Source organism: Electrophorus electricus, chromosome 10 (genome assembly GCF_041902795.1).
Source record: "Electrophorus electricus isolate QZ-2024a chromosome 10, ASM4190279v1, whole genome shotgun sequence".
Classification (NCBI taxonomy): domain Eukaryota; kingdom Metazoa; phylum Chordata; class Actinopteri; order Gymnotiformes; family Gymnotidae; genus Electrophorus; species Electrophorus electricus.
Window position 1 is genome coordinate 23,649,009 of NC_137506.1, and position 17,554 is coordinate 23,666,562.

At 43.0% G+C, this 17,554-nt stretch overlaps 3 protein-coding genes across 12 annotated transcripts; 2 read left to right on the forward strand and 1 right to left on the reverse strand.

Annotated features, from left to right (window-relative positions):
* Positions 1 to 431: 431 nt before the first annotated feature.
* On the reverse strand, positions 432 to 10,873 carry edrf1 (erythroid differentiation regulatory factor 1). Of its 5 annotated transcripts, none has more exons than XM_027000204.3 (26): positions 10,734 to 10,873; positions 10,233 to 10,441; positions 9,902 to 9,968; positions 9,652 to 9,777; positions 9,339 to 9,463; positions 9,065 to 9,221; positions 8,829 to 8,924; positions 8,562 to 8,683; positions 8,286 to 8,397; positions 8,042 to 8,189; positions 7,850 to 7,961; positions 7,613 to 7,724; positions 7,232 to 7,498; positions 6,689 to 6,760; positions 6,413 to 6,551; positions 6,061 to 6,252; positions 5,673 to 5,873; positions 5,159 to 5,380; positions 4,721 to 4,947; positions 4,341 to 4,499; positions 4,056 to 4,205; positions 3,471 to 3,624; positions 3,126 to 3,244; positions 2,436 to 2,492; positions 1,342 to 1,517; positions 432 to 995 (listed from the first exon to the last, which is right to left on the reverse strand). In XM_027000204.3, exons 1-26 carry the CDS (start codon positions 10,824 to 10,826, stop codon positions 965 to 967), a joined length of 3,645 nt encoding a protein of 1,214 aa, XP_026856005.1. In that variant the 5' UTR covers positions 10,827 to 10,873; the 3' UTR covers positions 432 to 964. The 5 variants fall into 5 exon arrangements, with proteins under 5 accessions (XP_026856005.1, XP_026856000.1, XP_026855999.1 ...); XM_027000199.3 differs by having other exon boundaries at positions 432 to 1,099; XM_027000198.3 differs by having other exon boundaries at positions 432 to 1,102.
* On the forward strand, positions 10,751 to 12,949 carry tex36 (testis expressed 36). 6 transcript variants are annotated; one of them, XM_035532701.2, is made up of 4 exons: positions 10,751 to 10,884; positions 12,019 to 12,162; positions 12,361 to 12,435; positions 12,584 to 12,949. In XM_035532701.2, exons 1-4 carry the CDS (start codon positions 10,837 to 10,839, stop codon positions 12,896 to 12,898), a joined length of 582 nt encoding a protein of 193 aa, XP_035388594.1. In that variant the 5' UTR covers positions 10,751 to 10,836; the 3' UTR covers positions 12,899 to 12,949. The 6 variants fall into 6 exon arrangements, with proteins under 6 accessions (XP_035388594.1, XP_081577884.1, XP_035388593.2 ...); XM_035532700.2 differs by having other exon boundaries at positions 10,773 to 10,902; XM_035532702.2 differs by lacking the exon at positions 10,751 to 10,884 and adding an exon at positions 11,046 to 11,185.
* Positions 12,950 to 13,240: 291 nt separating this feature from the next.
* On the forward strand, positions 13,241 to 14,927 carry vcpkmt (valosin containing protein lysine (K) methyltransferase). The gene is made up of 5 exons (XM_027000253.3): positions 13,241 to 13,657; positions 13,781 to 13,894; positions 14,212 to 14,284; positions 14,365 to 14,484; positions 14,654 to 14,927. The coding sequence occupies exons 1-5, from the start codon at positions 13,392 to 13,394 to the stop codon at positions 14,759 to 14,761; spliced, it is 681 nt and encodes a 226-aa protein (XP_026856054.1). The 5' UTR covers positions 13,241 to 13,391; the 3' UTR covers positions 14,762 to 14,927.
* Positions 14,928 to 17,554: the final 2,627 nt, after the last annotated feature.

Genomic DNA, 17,554 nt, shown 5'->3' on the forward strand with positions numbered 1-17,554 from the left:
GGCTGAACTAAGCGGACATATTGCAAAGGTCAATTTCAGGTTTTTACAGTAGTGCTGCATTACTCCTCATTTAAACAAATATTCACCTTCATCTTCTGATACAAAAATTAGTGTAAGAACGTATCTGGATGATTGTAATTATCATTAAGGCCTTTTCCTTAAGGATATCATTATGCAGGAAACAGGCATACATAAGATGAGATCGTGTGAAATGTATAAGGTAAAGCTGGGTGCAGGCATGCTATAAGCAGAAAACATTTATGTTAATGTATCAAAGCCTTTGTATAACACGTCATGACATATCAATTGTAAAAGCTATTACAGAGAGTTAAGTTGTAGAGAAACTTCACAAAACTCTACAACTTATTACAGTGCTCCCTTGTCTATAGTGGCACTTTGATGTAATCAATTAAAGACACAATCACAACATGTATTTTAAAAATGGCATCAAACATTTTAATAAGTAGCAATGACACCCGTCAACACACATTAATACAAAAAGCTGCAACCTGGACAAGTGTGTTCTGTCTTGCCCTGAACATTGCCTGATTATTGCACTTCAAGTTCAGTTTGTATAGATTGTGACCTTCAGAAGCATTAACAAAAGTTAACTTTATATACCAGTAAAATGTGTTTTTTTTTTTTCAAAGGTAGTTTTCATTGGTTCACACTAGTAATCTCAAAATATTCACAGTAGTAATCAGAAAATATTTCTGACGTCACCACACAAACAAAGCAAAAATGTTTTGCAGCAAAATCTCAAACTTCTCCATTAAAAAAGGTGAACTGGTGGCCATGCTGGACGAAGGTCTAGTGAATGATGAGCTGAGAGGGGGAGAACAAGGCACTGCCAGTTGAATAATGAAGACGGTCCCATTCCTGACAGCCTGTCCCACTTTATTTCACCATAGAGTATGGATGAGTCAATGGTAGCATCTGTCAGATTCACACTGACGGTCCTTTCTCATGCTGGTGGGTCAGCTGGTCCAGTAGTTCTAGGTAGAGGACTACACGCTGAATCAGGGGGACGCTCTTATCTGCTCGTAACAGCCTGGAGTACACATGCTTATACACCTTCACTTGCTCCTCTTCTTTATTGCTGCTTTACACATATAGACACACAATTCTAAAGGTGTTTACTACTGTATTTATATGGAGAAACATGTTAGCACACCCTTGTTTATAGAGGTAAAAGCCTTTGCTTCATATACTCACTGTTACCTTCCCAGGTGGTTTTAAGGTAATATGCTTAAATTTGTTCAACTCAGATGTTACGCTTAGCCAAACATTGCTGTAGCCTATAACTCCAGCCTCACACAACACCATTTCGTTTGCCCTTACCTGGTTTTGCGTTTGCTGGTGGTTATGAGTTTGACCAGCTGCAGGAGTAAGAAGGAGAAACTGGCCTCAAAGACACCAATCAGCTTCAGCACTTCCTGCATGTTGAAGCCTGATGTGGAGCTATCCAGGCCCTCGGAGCTCCCGTCAGGCCTGACCTGGCCTTCTGGTGCCACTGCCTACACACACACACACACGCACACACTCTTTAATTCATTTAATATTTTATGAAGGATAACCCAAATGTAACCATTAAACGAGCAGAGGTAAGAAATGTGGTCAAAAAGTGAATGAGGAAAATGAGTGACAAAATGATCTGTTCAAAAACAAACAAACAAACAAAAAGAATACTGTCTGAATTTACATGTCCACCCTCTGCATTTAAAACCTCCTCCTGTCTAGTTGTAGATCATCTGAGCAGATTTTGTAGCCTCATCAGTTTAGTCCATTCTTGCTGGCATTTTTGCTCAAATTCTGCCAGACTGTTGGGCTGATTGTCACGTTCCGCGTTCTTCTAATCCACCTACAGATTTTCTATTATATTCAAGTCTAGAGATTGAAGACCATGGCACCTAATTTTACATATTAAGTTAAATACTTTGAATATTTAGCAAAGGAGATGCAAAACATTTGATCTTGCTATTGACCTGGTGGCATGGATTAAGCTCTCCTAACATGCCATAAGTCATACATTTTCAGACAAACACCTTTAAATGAGTAATGTTATTTCAAAGATTAATGATATAGCAGAGGTAAATCCTTTGATTATTTGCAGATACTTTTGTATATTTGCACTATATATTTAACAATATTCACATAAATGGAGCTGTGTCAAGGCTTGCTTGCGTGTGTGTACACACTCGTAAATCTCACTATCTAGACCTCTGCCTTTTGTGTGCATGTAACGGATTTGTCCACTCGGCAGTGCAGTACAGCACTGGTACCCGTTTCTGTTTCCCACTGCAAACCAGAACCGTGAAGGCAGGAAGAGTATTTGGAGAGGTATTTGTTTTCATCATGTGACTTCCCACAAGAGTCTAATGTAAACAGTACAGAAAACAGTAGCAACAATGGAGGACCTTCACATTATGATTTACCTTTTGCTCAGCATTTGGTTTTACATGAAGAAACAGAGACGAGAGGCGGCCAAAAAGCTGAGAACAGTCAGGAAAAGAACACTCGAAAAGAGAAAGATACTTGTAGACAATAATAAAGACATTTAGATTTAGTTAGACCACACAAACAGGCAACACAAAGTTGGCCAATGATCATACACTTAGCCTTTATAGCTATAGTTTTAAAAGTAAATAGTTATATGATTATATTTAGCTATACTCCAGTTAAACAGTAACGTTAAAAAGCTATTGTAGCCAGTTGGTTTTCTAAAAATGGCAGTTGTGTTTGTGTGATTCAATTGACAATTCTGTGACTACTGCATTTAACCAAATCAGTGATTGGCATTACTTTACCCATATGTTCCACCTCAGTACGCTTGGTCCCTTAGAACAAGATTTAACCAAATCAGGTTTGAACACCCTGGTATGGTACAGGTGTCAGTGGAAAAAAGCAATAAAATGCATGACGGTTTCAAATCTGTGCCAAACTGTACCGCACTACCCAGTGGAAAACGCTATATACATACCACTCCCATTTGTGTGCATCTGTGCACCTTTCTGTGTGTGTGTGTGCACGCACGCGCCTATGTATACCTCTCTTTTGTGTACATATGTATCTATGCACACATCACTCCTTTGTGTGTGTGTGTGTGTGTGTGTGTGTGTGTGTACTTCTCTCTTTTGCTGCTCTTGCAGGTCTTTGTGGATTAGCATGAAGGCATGGTGAGTTTCACCCATGATGTCCAGAGCTCCTGTCAGAGTCTTTAGTTTTACAGCACTACTACTCTGCCCTGAAACACACACACACACACACACACACACCTGCTTAGTTGATGCATGTCTGGATAAACATTGCATCATGTATCCATAGGTACAATATATAAAATAATATTATAAGAATGTTGTAATGTTGTAACTCTACAGATAGTACAAACAAACCATTGTGAAGAAGTGAGTGTGGGACTTAGTGAGTGTAAGTATATGCTGGAGTGAGTGTGTGAGCATGTGTGTTCTGACCGGTCATGGTGAACTCTGCGAAGGCAACTCTCTCCAGCAGTGTGCGAAGCAGTTCACAGGGGGCGTCGCTCAGACTGACGAACAGACGCACAGCTTTGGAGTAATGGAGCTCTGCTAGAGATCTGTGTTGCTTCCGCACACTCTCATCACCCACCTACACACACACACACACACACACACACACACACACACACACACACACAGTTTAACCATTCCCGTGCTCATCATTTACACAAACCAGCAGCACAAACACAGGCACAAATGAACTGCAGTGACTGCATTAGGCCTATATGCTGCCAACATAAATGTTCCTTGGTTTTTCATTTGTCTAACCTGGTGCACTTGTTTTCATTTGGAAGAGTAAAATTATTTCTCTTAATTTTATTCAGAGGTTTGTGAAAGGAAAAGATTTGTCCTATAGTCTAGTGTACTTTTTATGTTGAGATGTAAGAACGTTACAAAAAGAAAAGTTGAACAAAAAATGTTCCTGCATGCTGTCACTTCTAATTCTTTGAAAGAAAATAGGAATCAGCCAGTAATAAATAAATAATAAGTAAATAATATGTAAATAATAAGTGTGTGTACCTGGTTGCGGTAGCAGCTGTGGTACATGGAGGCCAGTCTGTGGTGGATGGTTGCCGCCCTGTACTGGTAGAGAGGTTGCCGTGCTGACTCTGTCTGGAGGTCACAGTAGCGCAGTGACTTCACCATGGCCTCCGTTACTTCCCTCTCAATCTGAAACGCGCGCACACACACACACACACACAGACACCTTTAAGACGATAGCGCTTCCGCAGACAATAAACCGACTTCTATGGCCCTGAAAAAGCACAGCTAGTATGTGTGTTTACATGTAAGTGGGTAAGTTACCTGTTCCTGTGCCTTGCGGGACAGAGGAGCATAGTCCTGTAGGAGTGTAGCCAAGGTAAAGTATGTGGTGGAAAGTTCCCAGTTCACAGAGTCCCATACAGCTGCATGACACTCTCTGCTGCCCAGACACTGCATGGCCTTCTGATAGTAATCCACCGCCTACACACATGGAGCCCCGGGAGAGACCATGACAGCGCAATCTACAATGGCAGCGTCTTTTATTGAAAACCACCATCTTTGCAAATGCATCTCACTAACTCCTCTTCACATGTTAAATACCAGATGTGCAAGCCACGTATGACGTTTCTAGACACCTGAGTGAGCATGACTTAAAAAAAAGCTTTACAGCTTGTGCTAGGTTACCAAGGGTGAGTATGAACCTTGTTGTAGTAGAGCGCCTCCTCTGGAGAGAACTCTCCCCGGTTCTCCCCTGTTGCCATGGCACAGTGGGCCTGAGCGCAGATGCGCATCAGCCTGCCGATGTTGCACAGCAGCAGGGCCTTGTTGACAGAATCAGATATGGCCTCGAAGTTCTGCATCCCCTTCTCAAAGCACGAGAAGCTCTTCTTCCACAGCTCCTGCTCCGTCACACACACAGCCTTGCGCACTGCACACAGGCAGGCACACGGGCACAGAGAGGCACATTAAAACACGGCAGTAAAAATGCCACAAGTTCATCAAAAAGGCTCTGCTTTTCTCCAGTAAAATCCTGGAAACTTGGAAAGCAGATTCCATTCATCTCCCTCCTAGGAATCCCTCTGAAGTGTAAGTTTCGTCCACATCATTGTCATTTATATTCCAGGGATGTGAGCACCCACCCCCATCCTTCTCAGTCTGTAGAGCAGCTGCCTGGTTCATGTAGAACACACCCATCTCGTTGCGGATGTTACCGAGACGCTTCAGAACCTGTGCCAGCTTCTCCACACCCAGGTCCCTAAGGGGCTCCGAGGTCAAAAGGTCATGGGCAGCCTCATAACACTTGCTGCTGACAAACAGCTGGTACTCAGGATCAGTGGCCAGGTCAGTGGCCATATTGAACGCTGAGAGAAACACACAGATCATGGCTAAGGAAAAAGCACACAGTCTTATCAAACATACTCTGAAACACAGATCAATAACAACAACAATCCTCCCATAGTATTAGTGATCACACACAAAACCAGAGAGACCAGTAAGAAAGAATCTCCCAGTCTTATCAATTATGGCGGGGCTTTCTCTAGTGATCAGCTTCGAGTAGACGTTCCAGAATATTATATAGCCAGTTCTTGTACAACAGTGGAGAAAGCATGTATGGCTGGAAGGCAAGGCAGGTGTTGGCAGCGACTCCGACACCTTGGCAGGAGCTCTCCCGGTGCAGGGAGTGAAGGAGCTCCTGGTCGTCCCTGGTCTGGTAGCTGTACTCCTCCAGGTAGGCAGCCCTGTTGGAAGCGTTTTGTGCCAGCATGAGCTGCACGTCGCCACACAGAGACAGACACTGGCTGTGGAAGAGCAGGACATGCGGGTGGAGCCCACTGCTGATAGCACAGTACGCGTCTAGAGACAGAGGGAGCGAGACTGAGATCAAATCACTGGCAGAATAAATGTTTCAAAGTCCTAAAGTTAGAACAAATGTATTCTGTTCCAGATGTAATTGTAAAGATGGAACTCTTTGAATAAGTAATCGAGTAATCATGTGCTGGTATTGGTCTGGTATGACTTTGCTTGCCCAGGCTCCTCTCACCGTGACATTGCAGGGCCAGTTTGATGTAGCGCAGTCCACGGCCGTACTTCTGCAGGTTGGAGGCGGCCTCGGCCAGCACGTAGTAGGCCTTTGACGCCTTCAGGAAAAGCTGCAACTTCAGCTGGTGCTGCCAGGAGCCAGGCATCATACCAGAGCGTGTGGGCGCCTGCAGGCCCTCACCCCGTGGAGCAGCTGGACACCCACACAGGATGGGGGATGCAAGAAGAAATGTAGAGCAAAAGGAGAAGAAAGATAAAGAAAGTGTTCAGTGGTGTGGAGAGTCCTTTAGTCAACACCTTTTATCCCACAATCAACTTTTTAATCCCCTGGTGGGGGTGGTGAGCAGACTGACCTCTGTCCAGCAGCAGAGCGATCTCCTTCTCCACAGCACTGGATCCACTCGCCTCGTACTTGAGAGGAATAGGGGTGCTGGGGTCGGCCGCGGGCAGGTCACTCTCCTTCTTAATGCTGCTGTCCACTGCCTTCAGCCCCTAGAGCACACATGATGAGAACATGGTCACTACTGCATAGTGTGCACGCACGCACACACACACTGTACACAGCTCCTCTATACTACTACTTTACACGCGCACCTCCACACCTGTGTGCGTGCCAACAGAGTTCTCACCTTTAGGACATAGATAAGGACCAGTCTGCATTTCTCTTCTTTGTCTTGGGGCACAGGGAAAGAACAATTGGGCTGGGTGGGGGACACACATTTACATGGGAGTTAACATGTGTTTATTAAGAACAGGCATGCTACAACTCTGGGCCTGGAGATCTGCTGCCCTGAAAGATTTTGCACCATCCTGAGTCTAATAGACCTGATCCAGTTAAAACAGAGCCCTGAGTGGCGTGACAGTTTTCGAGCCAGGTGTGTTGGAACTGAAGTCTGCAGAACAACAGAACTCTAGGACAGAGGCGAGCATCCCTGTTTATCAGACAATGATAAAGTGTGCAAACAAGTCATTATCTGTTGCATCGTGCTAAAACAAGTTAACATTCAGTTACCTATTCTGACAGATAACAAAATAAACAATGACTGACTAAACTCAGAAAAAAATAAAAAGGGAATCCCCAAGTCTAATTGTTTTGCTTCATCAAGTAGGATAGCTGTGAGTAAGGGTTGCAGAAGGCCCTGGGGTGGTATGGGGCGGAGGGTTTCACGTACTCTGATCTTGTGAGTCGACTTGTACTTCTCGGGGACGGAGAGCTCCTCCACGGATTTAATAACAGCCACGGCCTGGCATTCCTGCGGTAGTTCCGCTGCCGCGCTGTACGAGCAGTCCTCTTCCTCCTCTTCATCCTCCTCCTCCTCGCTGTAGCTGTCTTCTGAAACACCGCTGCGCAGAGACTCACTATTACCTTCCTCCTCATCCTCACTTGAGTCATCCAGCTGGAACAGCTCTGACAGCATATAGTGAGCGGAGGCGATAATCTATACAAACCAGTCAGGAAGGGGCAAAAGATAAGTCATGGTCCAGTCAAAGCAGAACTGAAATCATCTCGCCAGATTCAGGTGTGCTGTAGTGAGGGAGTCAAGAGTGTGTACCTGAGGGTGCTTCTCTTCCTTCAGCAGTTTGACACAGTTGAGCAGCAGAGTTCTGATGGTCCCATAATGCTTTCTGTTTTGGGTTTTTTTCAGCATCATATTGCTGGCCACCCTGTAACCCCCAAAACAGCAGCTCTGTTAAAGTCAGCCATGTTCACAATGAAAACACCTGTTCATTCATAAACGACAAGGTACAGAGTGTACAATGGAAAATGTAGTTCTGGACAGGGCACGCACTTGTAGAGTAGCACAGCCACAGGCAGAGTGAAGGGATTCTGACATTTTTCCTCAGGTGCTTCCTCACACAGTGTAGTCAGATCATACAGTTTCACAATGTCACTCCCACTGGCTGGTAGGGAACAGAATGGAAATGGTCATCAAGGACAGCAAAACCAAACCGAACCAGCAATCAAGACTGTCATCACTCACCCTTAAAGAGCCAGTAGGTGTGACCCTCTTTGGTACAGCTGGACTTGAGAAAGGACAGAATGTTCTGGGCAATGTCTTTCACCACTCGAGTGGAAAACGTTGAATTCTCCAGATCTGGGATATCCTCGGTTTTTATCATCTCATACTTCTGTTAGCAAAGAGAGTGGCAGACACACCATCTCAAAGGTATTCTTTTGACAGCAGCACTTACATGAGCAAGGTGATAGCCAGAGGGAGATATTACCTGAACTATGCCGTTCACATGGAAACACATGACAAGCTCTGGGACATTACACATCAGATTGTCAAGCCAGTAATCAATACCAGTGAGTACATTGATTGGTTTGTTGTTATCCCTTAAAAACAAAAAAGAAAAGTTTAGAAATATGTTGAGTTTTTACCCAAGGAGTCCTAAAAAAAGAGGTTTGTCTTTTTTTCCAGCTTTAATTAACCAAGTGGCAGCAAAAAAAAAAGTTCTGAAATCCAGTAGAGCATTCAATTTCAGGGGCAGAGCTCTGACCTGAGTCGCAGGCTGACTGCAGGGTATCGTCCTCCTCCAAAGATGGGCATGTTGGATCCCACCAGCATGTGAATGTCCTCAAATGTCCAGAGAATGTTCCGCACAAAGTCATTCTTTAAACCCTGTGCTCAGGACACAGAAGCAGACATACAGAACATCAGTTGTCCATTAAAAAAAATAAAAATAATAATAATAATAATAATAATTCAAAAATGAATGCATTATGAGACACTGGCCATCACTGGGCTAACTGGGACACATGGCTACCTGGCTGTTCTCTCTCTCATTAAAGAGGGTGGGCAAGTTCTGCTCTTTAGGAACAGAGGTGACATGGCCGAGCGCATACGTGGTTCCCACTCGCTCCTGGACAGAGAAGGAGAATTTAAAAAAACATGCAGTCTCAAACACACACTCTCCCGCTACTTCTCGCCTTCCATTTCTCCCTCTCACGCGCTTGCTCCCTGTCTCCCTCATATCCAAGCCAGGATGAAAACAGATCAAACCTCTTTGGGAACAGTGGGCTGGTTGGAGTCTGAGCTGGAGCTGCTGTATGTGGCTGGCCAGGAGGGGGCGCAGTGCGCTGCGCCACAATGCCCCTCTGCCCCAGGGCAGCCGTGCGTGCCCGATGGCACAGGCTCTGCAGCCCCATCCCCGTTTATACTGCAACACATGACACACTTCAGCTCATCACTTCATTAGGGACCAAAACTAATTAAGCAAAAACTGTTAGGATACTGCATTCAGCGCTGCTTTGGTTTATGTGCAAAGATGGCTCACCTGTAGTACAGGAACTTTGAGAGGATGGCCTTTTCATACCAGTGCTCTTTACTTTTCTTCTTCCTCTGCCACTTCTGGTCAACGAGCCGCTGGTAAAACTCCTTCAACCATGTCCAATCGCCAGTCTCCACAAGGAAAACAACAAATAGACATTTGTTATGTTTAAGATGAATTTGTTATATTCATCTTAAGTTGTCTATATAATTTCTGTGCACTATTGACCATAAGATCAATGGGAGTGCAGCTGGAGCACATTAGCTCAGCGGAAGGGCAGGAGCGCATGGGTAATGACCACCTATGGAGCTACACTCACCTGTGAAGACCTCATGAAGAGTTCCTGAACGTCTAGTTCATCCAAAAGCAGAGTCCTGCCCACGCGATGCACTGCCATGCTAACATGAGATTTACTGTACGGAATCTTCAGCAACTTCTTTATGTTCTGCCAGAGATCATCATCATAGGGATTTAAAAAAATATGAACCAAGAAAGCCAACAAGCACGCACACACAAATACACAGACATCCAAACTACAGCACATACACATACCACACCAGAAAACTTACCTCTGAATCAGACACCACATCAACATCATTCCCAATGGAGTCTATGAAGTCATAGGCCATACCGAAGCTTTAAATAAAGTACACAAAGGGCCCCAATGACTCAAAAGCAGACTGCAGGTTGCAGTCAAATATAGTAAACTGTTCACAAAGAAATCTTAGCTAGAAAATTTAGTCAACAAAATAGCAGGTTTCTGCCTTTTAATATTCGCCTATTGCGAAGCATTTAAGGCCTGCCAGCACATCTCCTCGAATGACCAATCTCACAGCATAAGTACAGATGTGTGGGGGAACCTGGTCTCGCACAGATACTGAGGTACTGCAGCAGTCGTACCTAGAGAAGGGCTTGCTCTTACTGCTGGAGCCCAGCACAGTGGTGCCTGCAGAGCCAAGCTGGGCACTCTGCCTCAGCCAGTTGGCAGGGGGCAGTTTGAGGTCGGTCTTCTCCTGAAGCAGGGCATAGGTGGCAGGTGGCGGAGCTGCGGAATACTTCACCACAGCACGGCTCTTCACTTCATTGTTTGTGAGACATGCGACCTCCCCCTGAACAACAAACAAACAAACAAACAAACAAACAATTAACATTTCAAACATTTAGAGAGAATCATGAATGCAATAATCAAGAGTTGCCCTGTACTACAAATTCGGGTTAGACCACAAACACTGCAAAGCTTCAAATTACTAATCTGTTTTTACATGTGATATTCTTCGAAGATTACTCTAGAACAATCCAGAGGTACTTCTAGACTGATAGCTACCCAGAAGCCTAACTATCCCTAACGTTGCTACCACGGCAGCTGATTACATCTTATGAAGTTTCAGTAACGCTGGTTACCTGTTTGTCTTCAAGACTGCTTTCACAATCCACTTCGTCCTGGCTGGGGTCTGTGAAGGCAGAGGGGTCCTGCTCATGTTCTGGAGAGCTCATATTGGGAAGAATGGCAGCGTTCAGTCAAAGCTCTTTGCCATCCAGAAACTTCGACGAAGTAAGCAACGACCACCGGGCAAGTTAAACTACTGCAAAATCCCCGACGGGTGATTAATGCAGCATAGCCTCCAAGATTCGTCTACTCAACTAGCTAGCTAGTCCCCTGTATATTCGTTGTTGCGTTAGCTAACTGCTCCGCTATGCATCGGTGGTACCTAGCTATATAGATAAGCTAGTGAAAGCTGCATTCTTTCTATAACTCTCAGCCTCATTTTCCCTGCCAAACTAACTCCCTATAAGAGCACGAATACAACCCAATACAGACGCGGCAACGTTTTATGGTCCGTCTCAAAGGAAAGGTACTAGTAACCCTTTACCCATCACAAGTGCCGAACTTGCTTTACCCGGAAGTAGATATGACGTTGGCAAAAAGTTCTAGAAAAAAGATGAGAAATGATTAGCTAACAGGCGAGTGTTTGTTAAAGTGGTTCTAGGGGCCTGCGCGTTTTTAGAGCCTTGTCTTTAAATAACGTGACCAATGCACATTTTCAAACATTTAGATATACCTATCCTGACCTGTTCCACATCTCCTAATTAATAAACTCAAGTAGTTAATAGCTTGTAATGCGTTGGCATGGCTACGGAACAGCACACGTTTGATCAGGGGATTCAGGATTTAAACTCATTCTATACTTCAAGACATATTAAGCGGAATCTGTTTTAATTTAGCCAGGTACTACAGGCAAAAGATACAGCAATATGGATCAAGATGGAAAGTGGGTGTGAGAACGTCTGAGATGGCTTTGTTTTTTTATGTTTTGAGAGTCTTTGTGTTTAAGTAATATTTACAAATATTAAAAAAAAAACTTGTAAATAGCTTGTAATGTGTTGTCATGGCTATGAAACAGTACGTGTTTGTTCAGGGGATTCAGGTTTTAAACTCATTCCCACTCATACTTCAAGACATATTTAGTGTAATTTGTTTTATTTTTAGCCAGGTTCTAAAACTGTTTTGTGCTGAATACACACACACACAAGGGGTCATGATGAAGACAGTCTGCTGTAGAAGTCTGTCTTTTTAATTATTCTGCATCCACTGACATATATACACAAGTCCCACTGTAGCAACACTTTATAATGACTTTAGTAATACTCAATATACTTTTTTTTTTTTTTTTTTTTTTTAATATAGTTTGATCATGTTGGAAAGCACCAGTCTGGGAAAATGCAAGAAGATGCATTTGCTAGTACAGGATATGTGCTAGCCCGAGAGCTGCATCCTTCCGCAGTCCAGGCAGCAGAGCGATATCCCAAAATCTTCATCAACCCTGAAAAGGTGGAGAGATTTGTGATGTTACTCTTTTTCAGCTTCCCATATACCAGTTTCCAGAAAGATGTAGAACAGTAAAGCTCTAAAGTACAGAGACTGACAGTGAAATGGTGATATAGTGACAGTGGGATAGAACATGTGCTTATTACATAACCTTCGGTGTGCTCAGTTCTAATCATTGTTTCTTTTTGTTTTTATTTTTAGAAAACAATGGGCAGGAAATATCCATTTTCAGAGCATGATAACCGAGCCACACTGAAACATAATATTGACACATATGTAAGTCTTTTCCTATTGTTTATAAATGAATCACTATAAATGTTAAAGTAACACAAAGGTTAACAGGAAAAACCAAACAATTCTTAATGTTTACATTTTATTTAATGTTTAATAGCGTTTGTTATTCCTTACTTTCCTGTGTGTGAAGGGTTTGGGTCGTAAGAAGTGTGTGGGTGACCGCCAGGAGTATAACTCTCACATCTCCCTCTGTCACGATGGCGGTGTGAGTGCAGTGTGCCCGAGCACCAGGGACCACTCAGCTTATCAAAGAGACCCCCAGCCCAGGCAGGGTGCGGAGACCTCCGGCGGCCCCAACGCAAGGCGCTTTCCCAGAAGCCATCTGCAGCGGACTCATCGGGCTGCTACGGTCCAGGACAGAGAAGGCTACATGTGGTTTGGGAGGCATGATTTAGAGCGCCACATTCCCCTTAATGTGCTAGCAGCCGCTAACCACTCCTGTTAAGTGATGTAGCCCAGTCTCGGCAGACTGTATTAAAGCAACCCTCTGTGTAAATGATCTTTTTCTTCTTGATCTTTGTGTTTCTCAGTTCGACCACTTTGATTTTAAAGCAGCCTGTGCCTATCTTGTGTTAACAAATTATCTGACGTACAAGTCGATCTTTTCTTCCAGTTATTCGTTTTGACAAAGACACGTTCACATCACCAGAGGTGTTTATACTAGTAAAACATAAACTTCCCAAATCCTAAGGAAAACAAAACATTTCTTCTGATATCTTACTGCGTTCGAATATAGACATCAGGACAATTTTTGCTAATATGTCAAATATAAAACAATTATTTTTATGTTTCCCCTTAAAATCGTACGAAACTAAAATATCCCAATCTGGCAACCGGTGGAAACACGTTGTACGCCCTCGGTCGCCGCGCGTTTTCATTGGCTGCCTTTAACCATCGACATAAACAGACCTAGCTATGGTTTTAAGTAGCCATGAAACATGGCGACCATGACTGAAGATGAGACATCCGGTAGTTATTTTATTAGAGAAATAGAAAAAAACGATGGGTCAGTTCTAAAAATGTACCAGTGCAGCAAAGGCGATGTGGGCTGCGTGGTTTGGGACGCGGCTATCGTACTTTCCAAATACCTTGAGACTGAACAATTTATTAATCCACAGTGTGGCCTCAGTACGTGGTCCTGTAAAAATGTGATCGAGCTGGGAGCTGGTACAGGAGTGGTGGGCCTGATGGCTGCGTCCCTGGGGTACGTTCACGTTATAGTCTACAGTGACAAGCGTGGAATCGGCCTGTGACTGATGTGTAGTTTTTAAGTTCATGGTCGCCTATGTGTAGTGTCATTAACTCCCGTCCTGTTTCACCCACGCAGTGCGAATGTCATAGTAACAGATCTGGAGGATCTACAACCACTTCTTGAACTAAACATCCTGGAAAACCAGGAACTTCTCAGTACAGGCTCAGTTACAGCCAAGGTACTGAAATGGTTTGTACTCTCTTCCAGCATTTAATTAGCGTGCATAGCACATTTCTAGGTTAGCTATCTCAGAGAAGTCAGATAACATCAGTGATTGGGAAATCAGTGTTCTGCAAATGTGTTGAGATGTGTAGTAAAGTAATCTCCATACTCATGTTTAACAGATGTAATCCTGACATTTAGACTTTACTACAGCCTATTACATGACACAGCACAATTATAAATTGTAATTGGTAAATTAGAATTGCATATATTCACCTGAATATATAAATAAGGTGCATGTGTTTATCAGCAGATCAGTAACAGTGAATGTGTCTGTCTTAAAGGGGTGAAGATGTGACAGACTTCCTGCCACATCCACATTACGTTCTAATGGCCGACTGCATCTATTATGAGCAGGTACAGTTCAGTTTTAGGCACTACTGCATGTGGAGATGCGTTTGAACTGCTAAGCGTCTCGAACTGTTGCACTGCTGTAGTCTGTGAAGCCGCTGGTGGACACTCTGAAGGTGTTGGCGGGTCCTGAGACGTGCATCATCTGCTGTTACGAGCAGAGAACTCTCGGACTCAATCCTGCCGTGGAGAAGAGATTCTTTGAGGCGAGTGCAGATAGTTGATAGGCTAAATGTGTAGAAACGAAGGTGGGACACTTTACAGTTTGTACCATCTTGAATTAGTGAAGTGTAGACGCGTAAAATGTGTTGGAGAACTCTAAACATGCTGTTCAGTGGCTGATTTGGCATATTCTTCACTGCCTGTGGTGTTCAGATGCTGCTGCAGGAGTTTGCGTGTGAGGAGATACCAGCAGAGAGACAAGACCCAGAGTTCAACAGCCCTGACATCCATATCCTGCATTTGAAACGCAAACCCAGTTGAATACCTCTGTGTGTGCATGTGCAGATGATGCTGACGTCACAGTGAGCGTATGCAAAATGTGCGCGCTTTTATTCTCTGTGTTAGTGTTAATGTCATAGTCATTTGTTTGGGTCTGTATTTTTACAACAGTCCATTTAATGAATTTATTAAAAAGATTTGGATTTAATCTGAGGCATATTTTTGTGTCAAATAATGGCATGAGCATCAAAGGTTTTTCATCCCCTCATTATTGCATCAAATCTTCTTTATTTTGTTTTCAAAAATATATACAATGTTATATAGAGCATATTTTTCATCACCCTGTGTTCTGTAATTGCTCCAGACCACTAGGTTGCAGAGCTGTAAGCCTTCACACTGTTAAGTAATTGTTCTTAATATTTAATCACTTTAAACTAATGTTTGATTTCAGTTACAATTTTAGCAGTAATATTCCAGTCTTTCTATATAGTGGATGGTAAATAGGTTCATTATTACCTGGTGTTATAAGGTAATGTTGATAAATAAGGCAATATTCCCCAGCTAACATGCAATAGCCATTTACAGTTTTAACAGGTCCATAACCTGAGATCAATTTCCCCATAAATTTCTCACATTTTATTCTGCAACTGTGTAGATTTTATATCTTAACAGCAGGGGGCAGTGGATTGTAAATGAGAAATATCAAGTGGAGAGAAGTTATGAATCTTGGCTGGAACAGACAGTTAACTGTGATGGTTTTTAGATGTTTTATCTATGCTGAAATGTCACATTATGTTGTGTTTCCTTACTCTGAGGCGATATATTTAACAGACGGCATGGTAACTCCAGCAGTGAGTACAGCTGTCACGAGGTTGCAGTTCTGACGGTGTCAAAATCTGCTGGTCCAATTTTGTGAAGTTAGACAGATGGTAGAGAGTGTAGTGTGTGTGTGTGTGTGTGTCTGGCAGTCTGTGTAAGGCAAGCTCAGCTATGTATGCTGGGAAGGTTACTTAGGCTGTTTCACGGCCCAAAGCATGAAACAGCTCAGTCTGCTTCACACAGACCCAGGCAGACCCAGACCCCCTGGTGCCTTCCACACAGGCAGCATGACTGCCTCTGCCAGAGGGGTCTATCCAGGTCCACACGTGTCCCAATTCCTGCTGTACTTCTTTTTCTTGCTGCCAGCTGTGCTTTACCTCTGTGCAATTCATCACTCACTTTTATTTTGAAATGAAATATCAAGTCTTATTCACATTTTGAATGAGTCCACTAGAGAAATCATGTGTACAGCAAACTGACATCAGCCAAGATAACACCCGGTAATTATTTTCCATTTCATTTCTATTAGAAAAACTATACGTCATAAAACTCAGATATGGAACTGAAAGTCTTGATGCCTCTCATGCATGGTGACAATGTGGAAAGTTTCTCACATTTCCTAAAGTTGAGTCACTTTCATCTCCTTTAACATGAGCTTCAATATCAACACACACACACACACACACACACACACACACACACACACACACAGAGACAGACTTTATATATCTTTAGAAGCTGTTTAAAATGCTTAAGGCACTGTCTCAGACTAAGGCCAGAGCGTGATTGTGTTACAGAGACCATGCGACAGCTTCCCTGTCTGCCCACAGAGAGATGGTTGAAGTGTTGCAGGCAGCTGGGCTTTAGGCCCACACAGCAGAGTCATCTCTAAAGGGCGTCGGTGCTAGAGGTGTCAGGATGCAAGCACACCCAGCTTTTCTGATTTTATTTGTTTGTATGTTTATATGTTTAACTGTTTATATGTTCATCTAGCTCTGTCCCCACATACACAACTACAAACAGGTATTTCTGTATAGTACAGATTAATGTTATACATAGACACACATGCTCAATCTAGTAGTAGAATTGTAAATCCATCAAAAATAAGAGAATAACTGTAATTTAGGCAATTCATATATAAATAGGCTAAGGGTATCTGAGCCCCCCCCCCACCCCCCACCCGCACCCTACATGCTGAGGGAAATGTGACTCATATTTCATACTTCTTCTCAGAAAAGATCATGAATACATGTATGTGTATATATAGAGAGAGAGATATTCAAAATTGTAGCAAAGTGCACAGTTACCAGAGAAACAGAATGTTGTGTGTGTGTGTGTGTGTGTATATATAGATAGATAGAGAGACAGACAGACAGATGACATGTTAAATACTGGTGCATAGAACTGGTGTGATTGGCATGTTAAAGACTGAGCTACTGGCCTGGTGACATGTTAAAGACAGAACTGCTGGCCTCGTTATTCACTCAGCAAATAAACTAGAGCAGAACACAGCTGAAACTACAACTGAAGCGTTCCTTCTTCCTGGGAATGACCCTCTCCTCATATCCCAACCATGCAGAGAACCCAATTAAATTAAAGACAAATTTTAAATATTTTAATACATTTTTTAAAAAATAATAGTATAATAATCAATATAATAAGATTACATTTATTTTCTTCTTACTTCCATCTGAACAACTAGCCACTCTCCCAGGTATTTGTTACTACATATAATATGTAGACTGCATCTGTCTACTGTCTGTATCTGTGTCTGCTGTGGTGAGGATATATTACCCTAATTACTTTGCCACAGAGAGTCTCCAGGGCAAAAAGAAAGCAGTTTGTGTGTTTTTTAAAGCAGAAGATTCATTTGACCTATTTTTTCTTCCTTTTACTACTATTTTTTTCTTCTCTTTTTCACTACTTTTTAAACGGCCAAATCCTTCCACAGGATCAGTGAACACTTTTACTACTCATGCTGTCCTCTATTCAGGTGGGCAACCAGCAGGTGGCAGT

What these genes read in the sequence shown, in the direction of transcription:
- edrf1 (XM_027000198.3), bottom strand. Translation starts at nt 10,826, where the DNA reads ATGAGCTCTCCAGAACATGAGCAGGACCCCTCTGCCTTCACAGACCCC. An exon ending in TCAAAGTTCCTGTACTACAG is followed by an intron (nt 9,222 to 9,338) that starts GTGAGCCATCTT and finishes CATGTGTTGCAG; the next exon opens with TATAAACGGGGATGGGGCTG. An exon ending in CGCAGAGTTCACCATGACCG is followed by an intron (nt 3,245 to 3,470) that starts GTCAGAACACAC and finishes TGTGTGTTTCAG; the next exon opens with GGCAGAGTAGTAGTGCTGTA.
- tex36 (XM_035532700.2), top strand. Translation starts at nt 10,837, where the DNA reads ATGGCAGCGTTCAGTCAAAGCTCTTTGCCATCCAGAAACTTCGACGAA. An exon ending in TCTTCATCAACCCTGAAAAG is followed by an intron (nt 12,163 to 12,360) that starts GTGGAGAGATTT and finishes TTTTATTTTTAG; the next exon opens with AAAACAATGGGCAGGAAATA. An exon ending in AACATAATATTGACACATAT is followed by an intron (nt 12,436 to 12,583) that starts GTAAGTCTTTTC and finishes CTGTGTGTGAAG; the next exon opens with GGTTTGGGTCGTAAGAAGTG.
- vcpkmt (XM_027000253.3), top strand. Translation starts at nt 13,392, where the DNA reads ATGGCGACCATGACTGAAGATGAGACATCCGGTAGTTATTTTATTAGA. An exon ending in ACAGCCAAGGTACTGAAATG is followed by an intron (nt 13,895 to 14,211) that starts GTTTGTACTCTC and finishes TCTGTCTTAAAG; the next exon opens with GGGTGAAGATGTGACAGACT. An exon ending in ACTGCATCTATTATGAGCAG is followed by an intron (nt 14,285 to 14,364) that starts GTACAGTTCAGT and finishes GCACTGCTGTAG; the next exon opens with TCTGTGAAGCCGCTGGTGGA.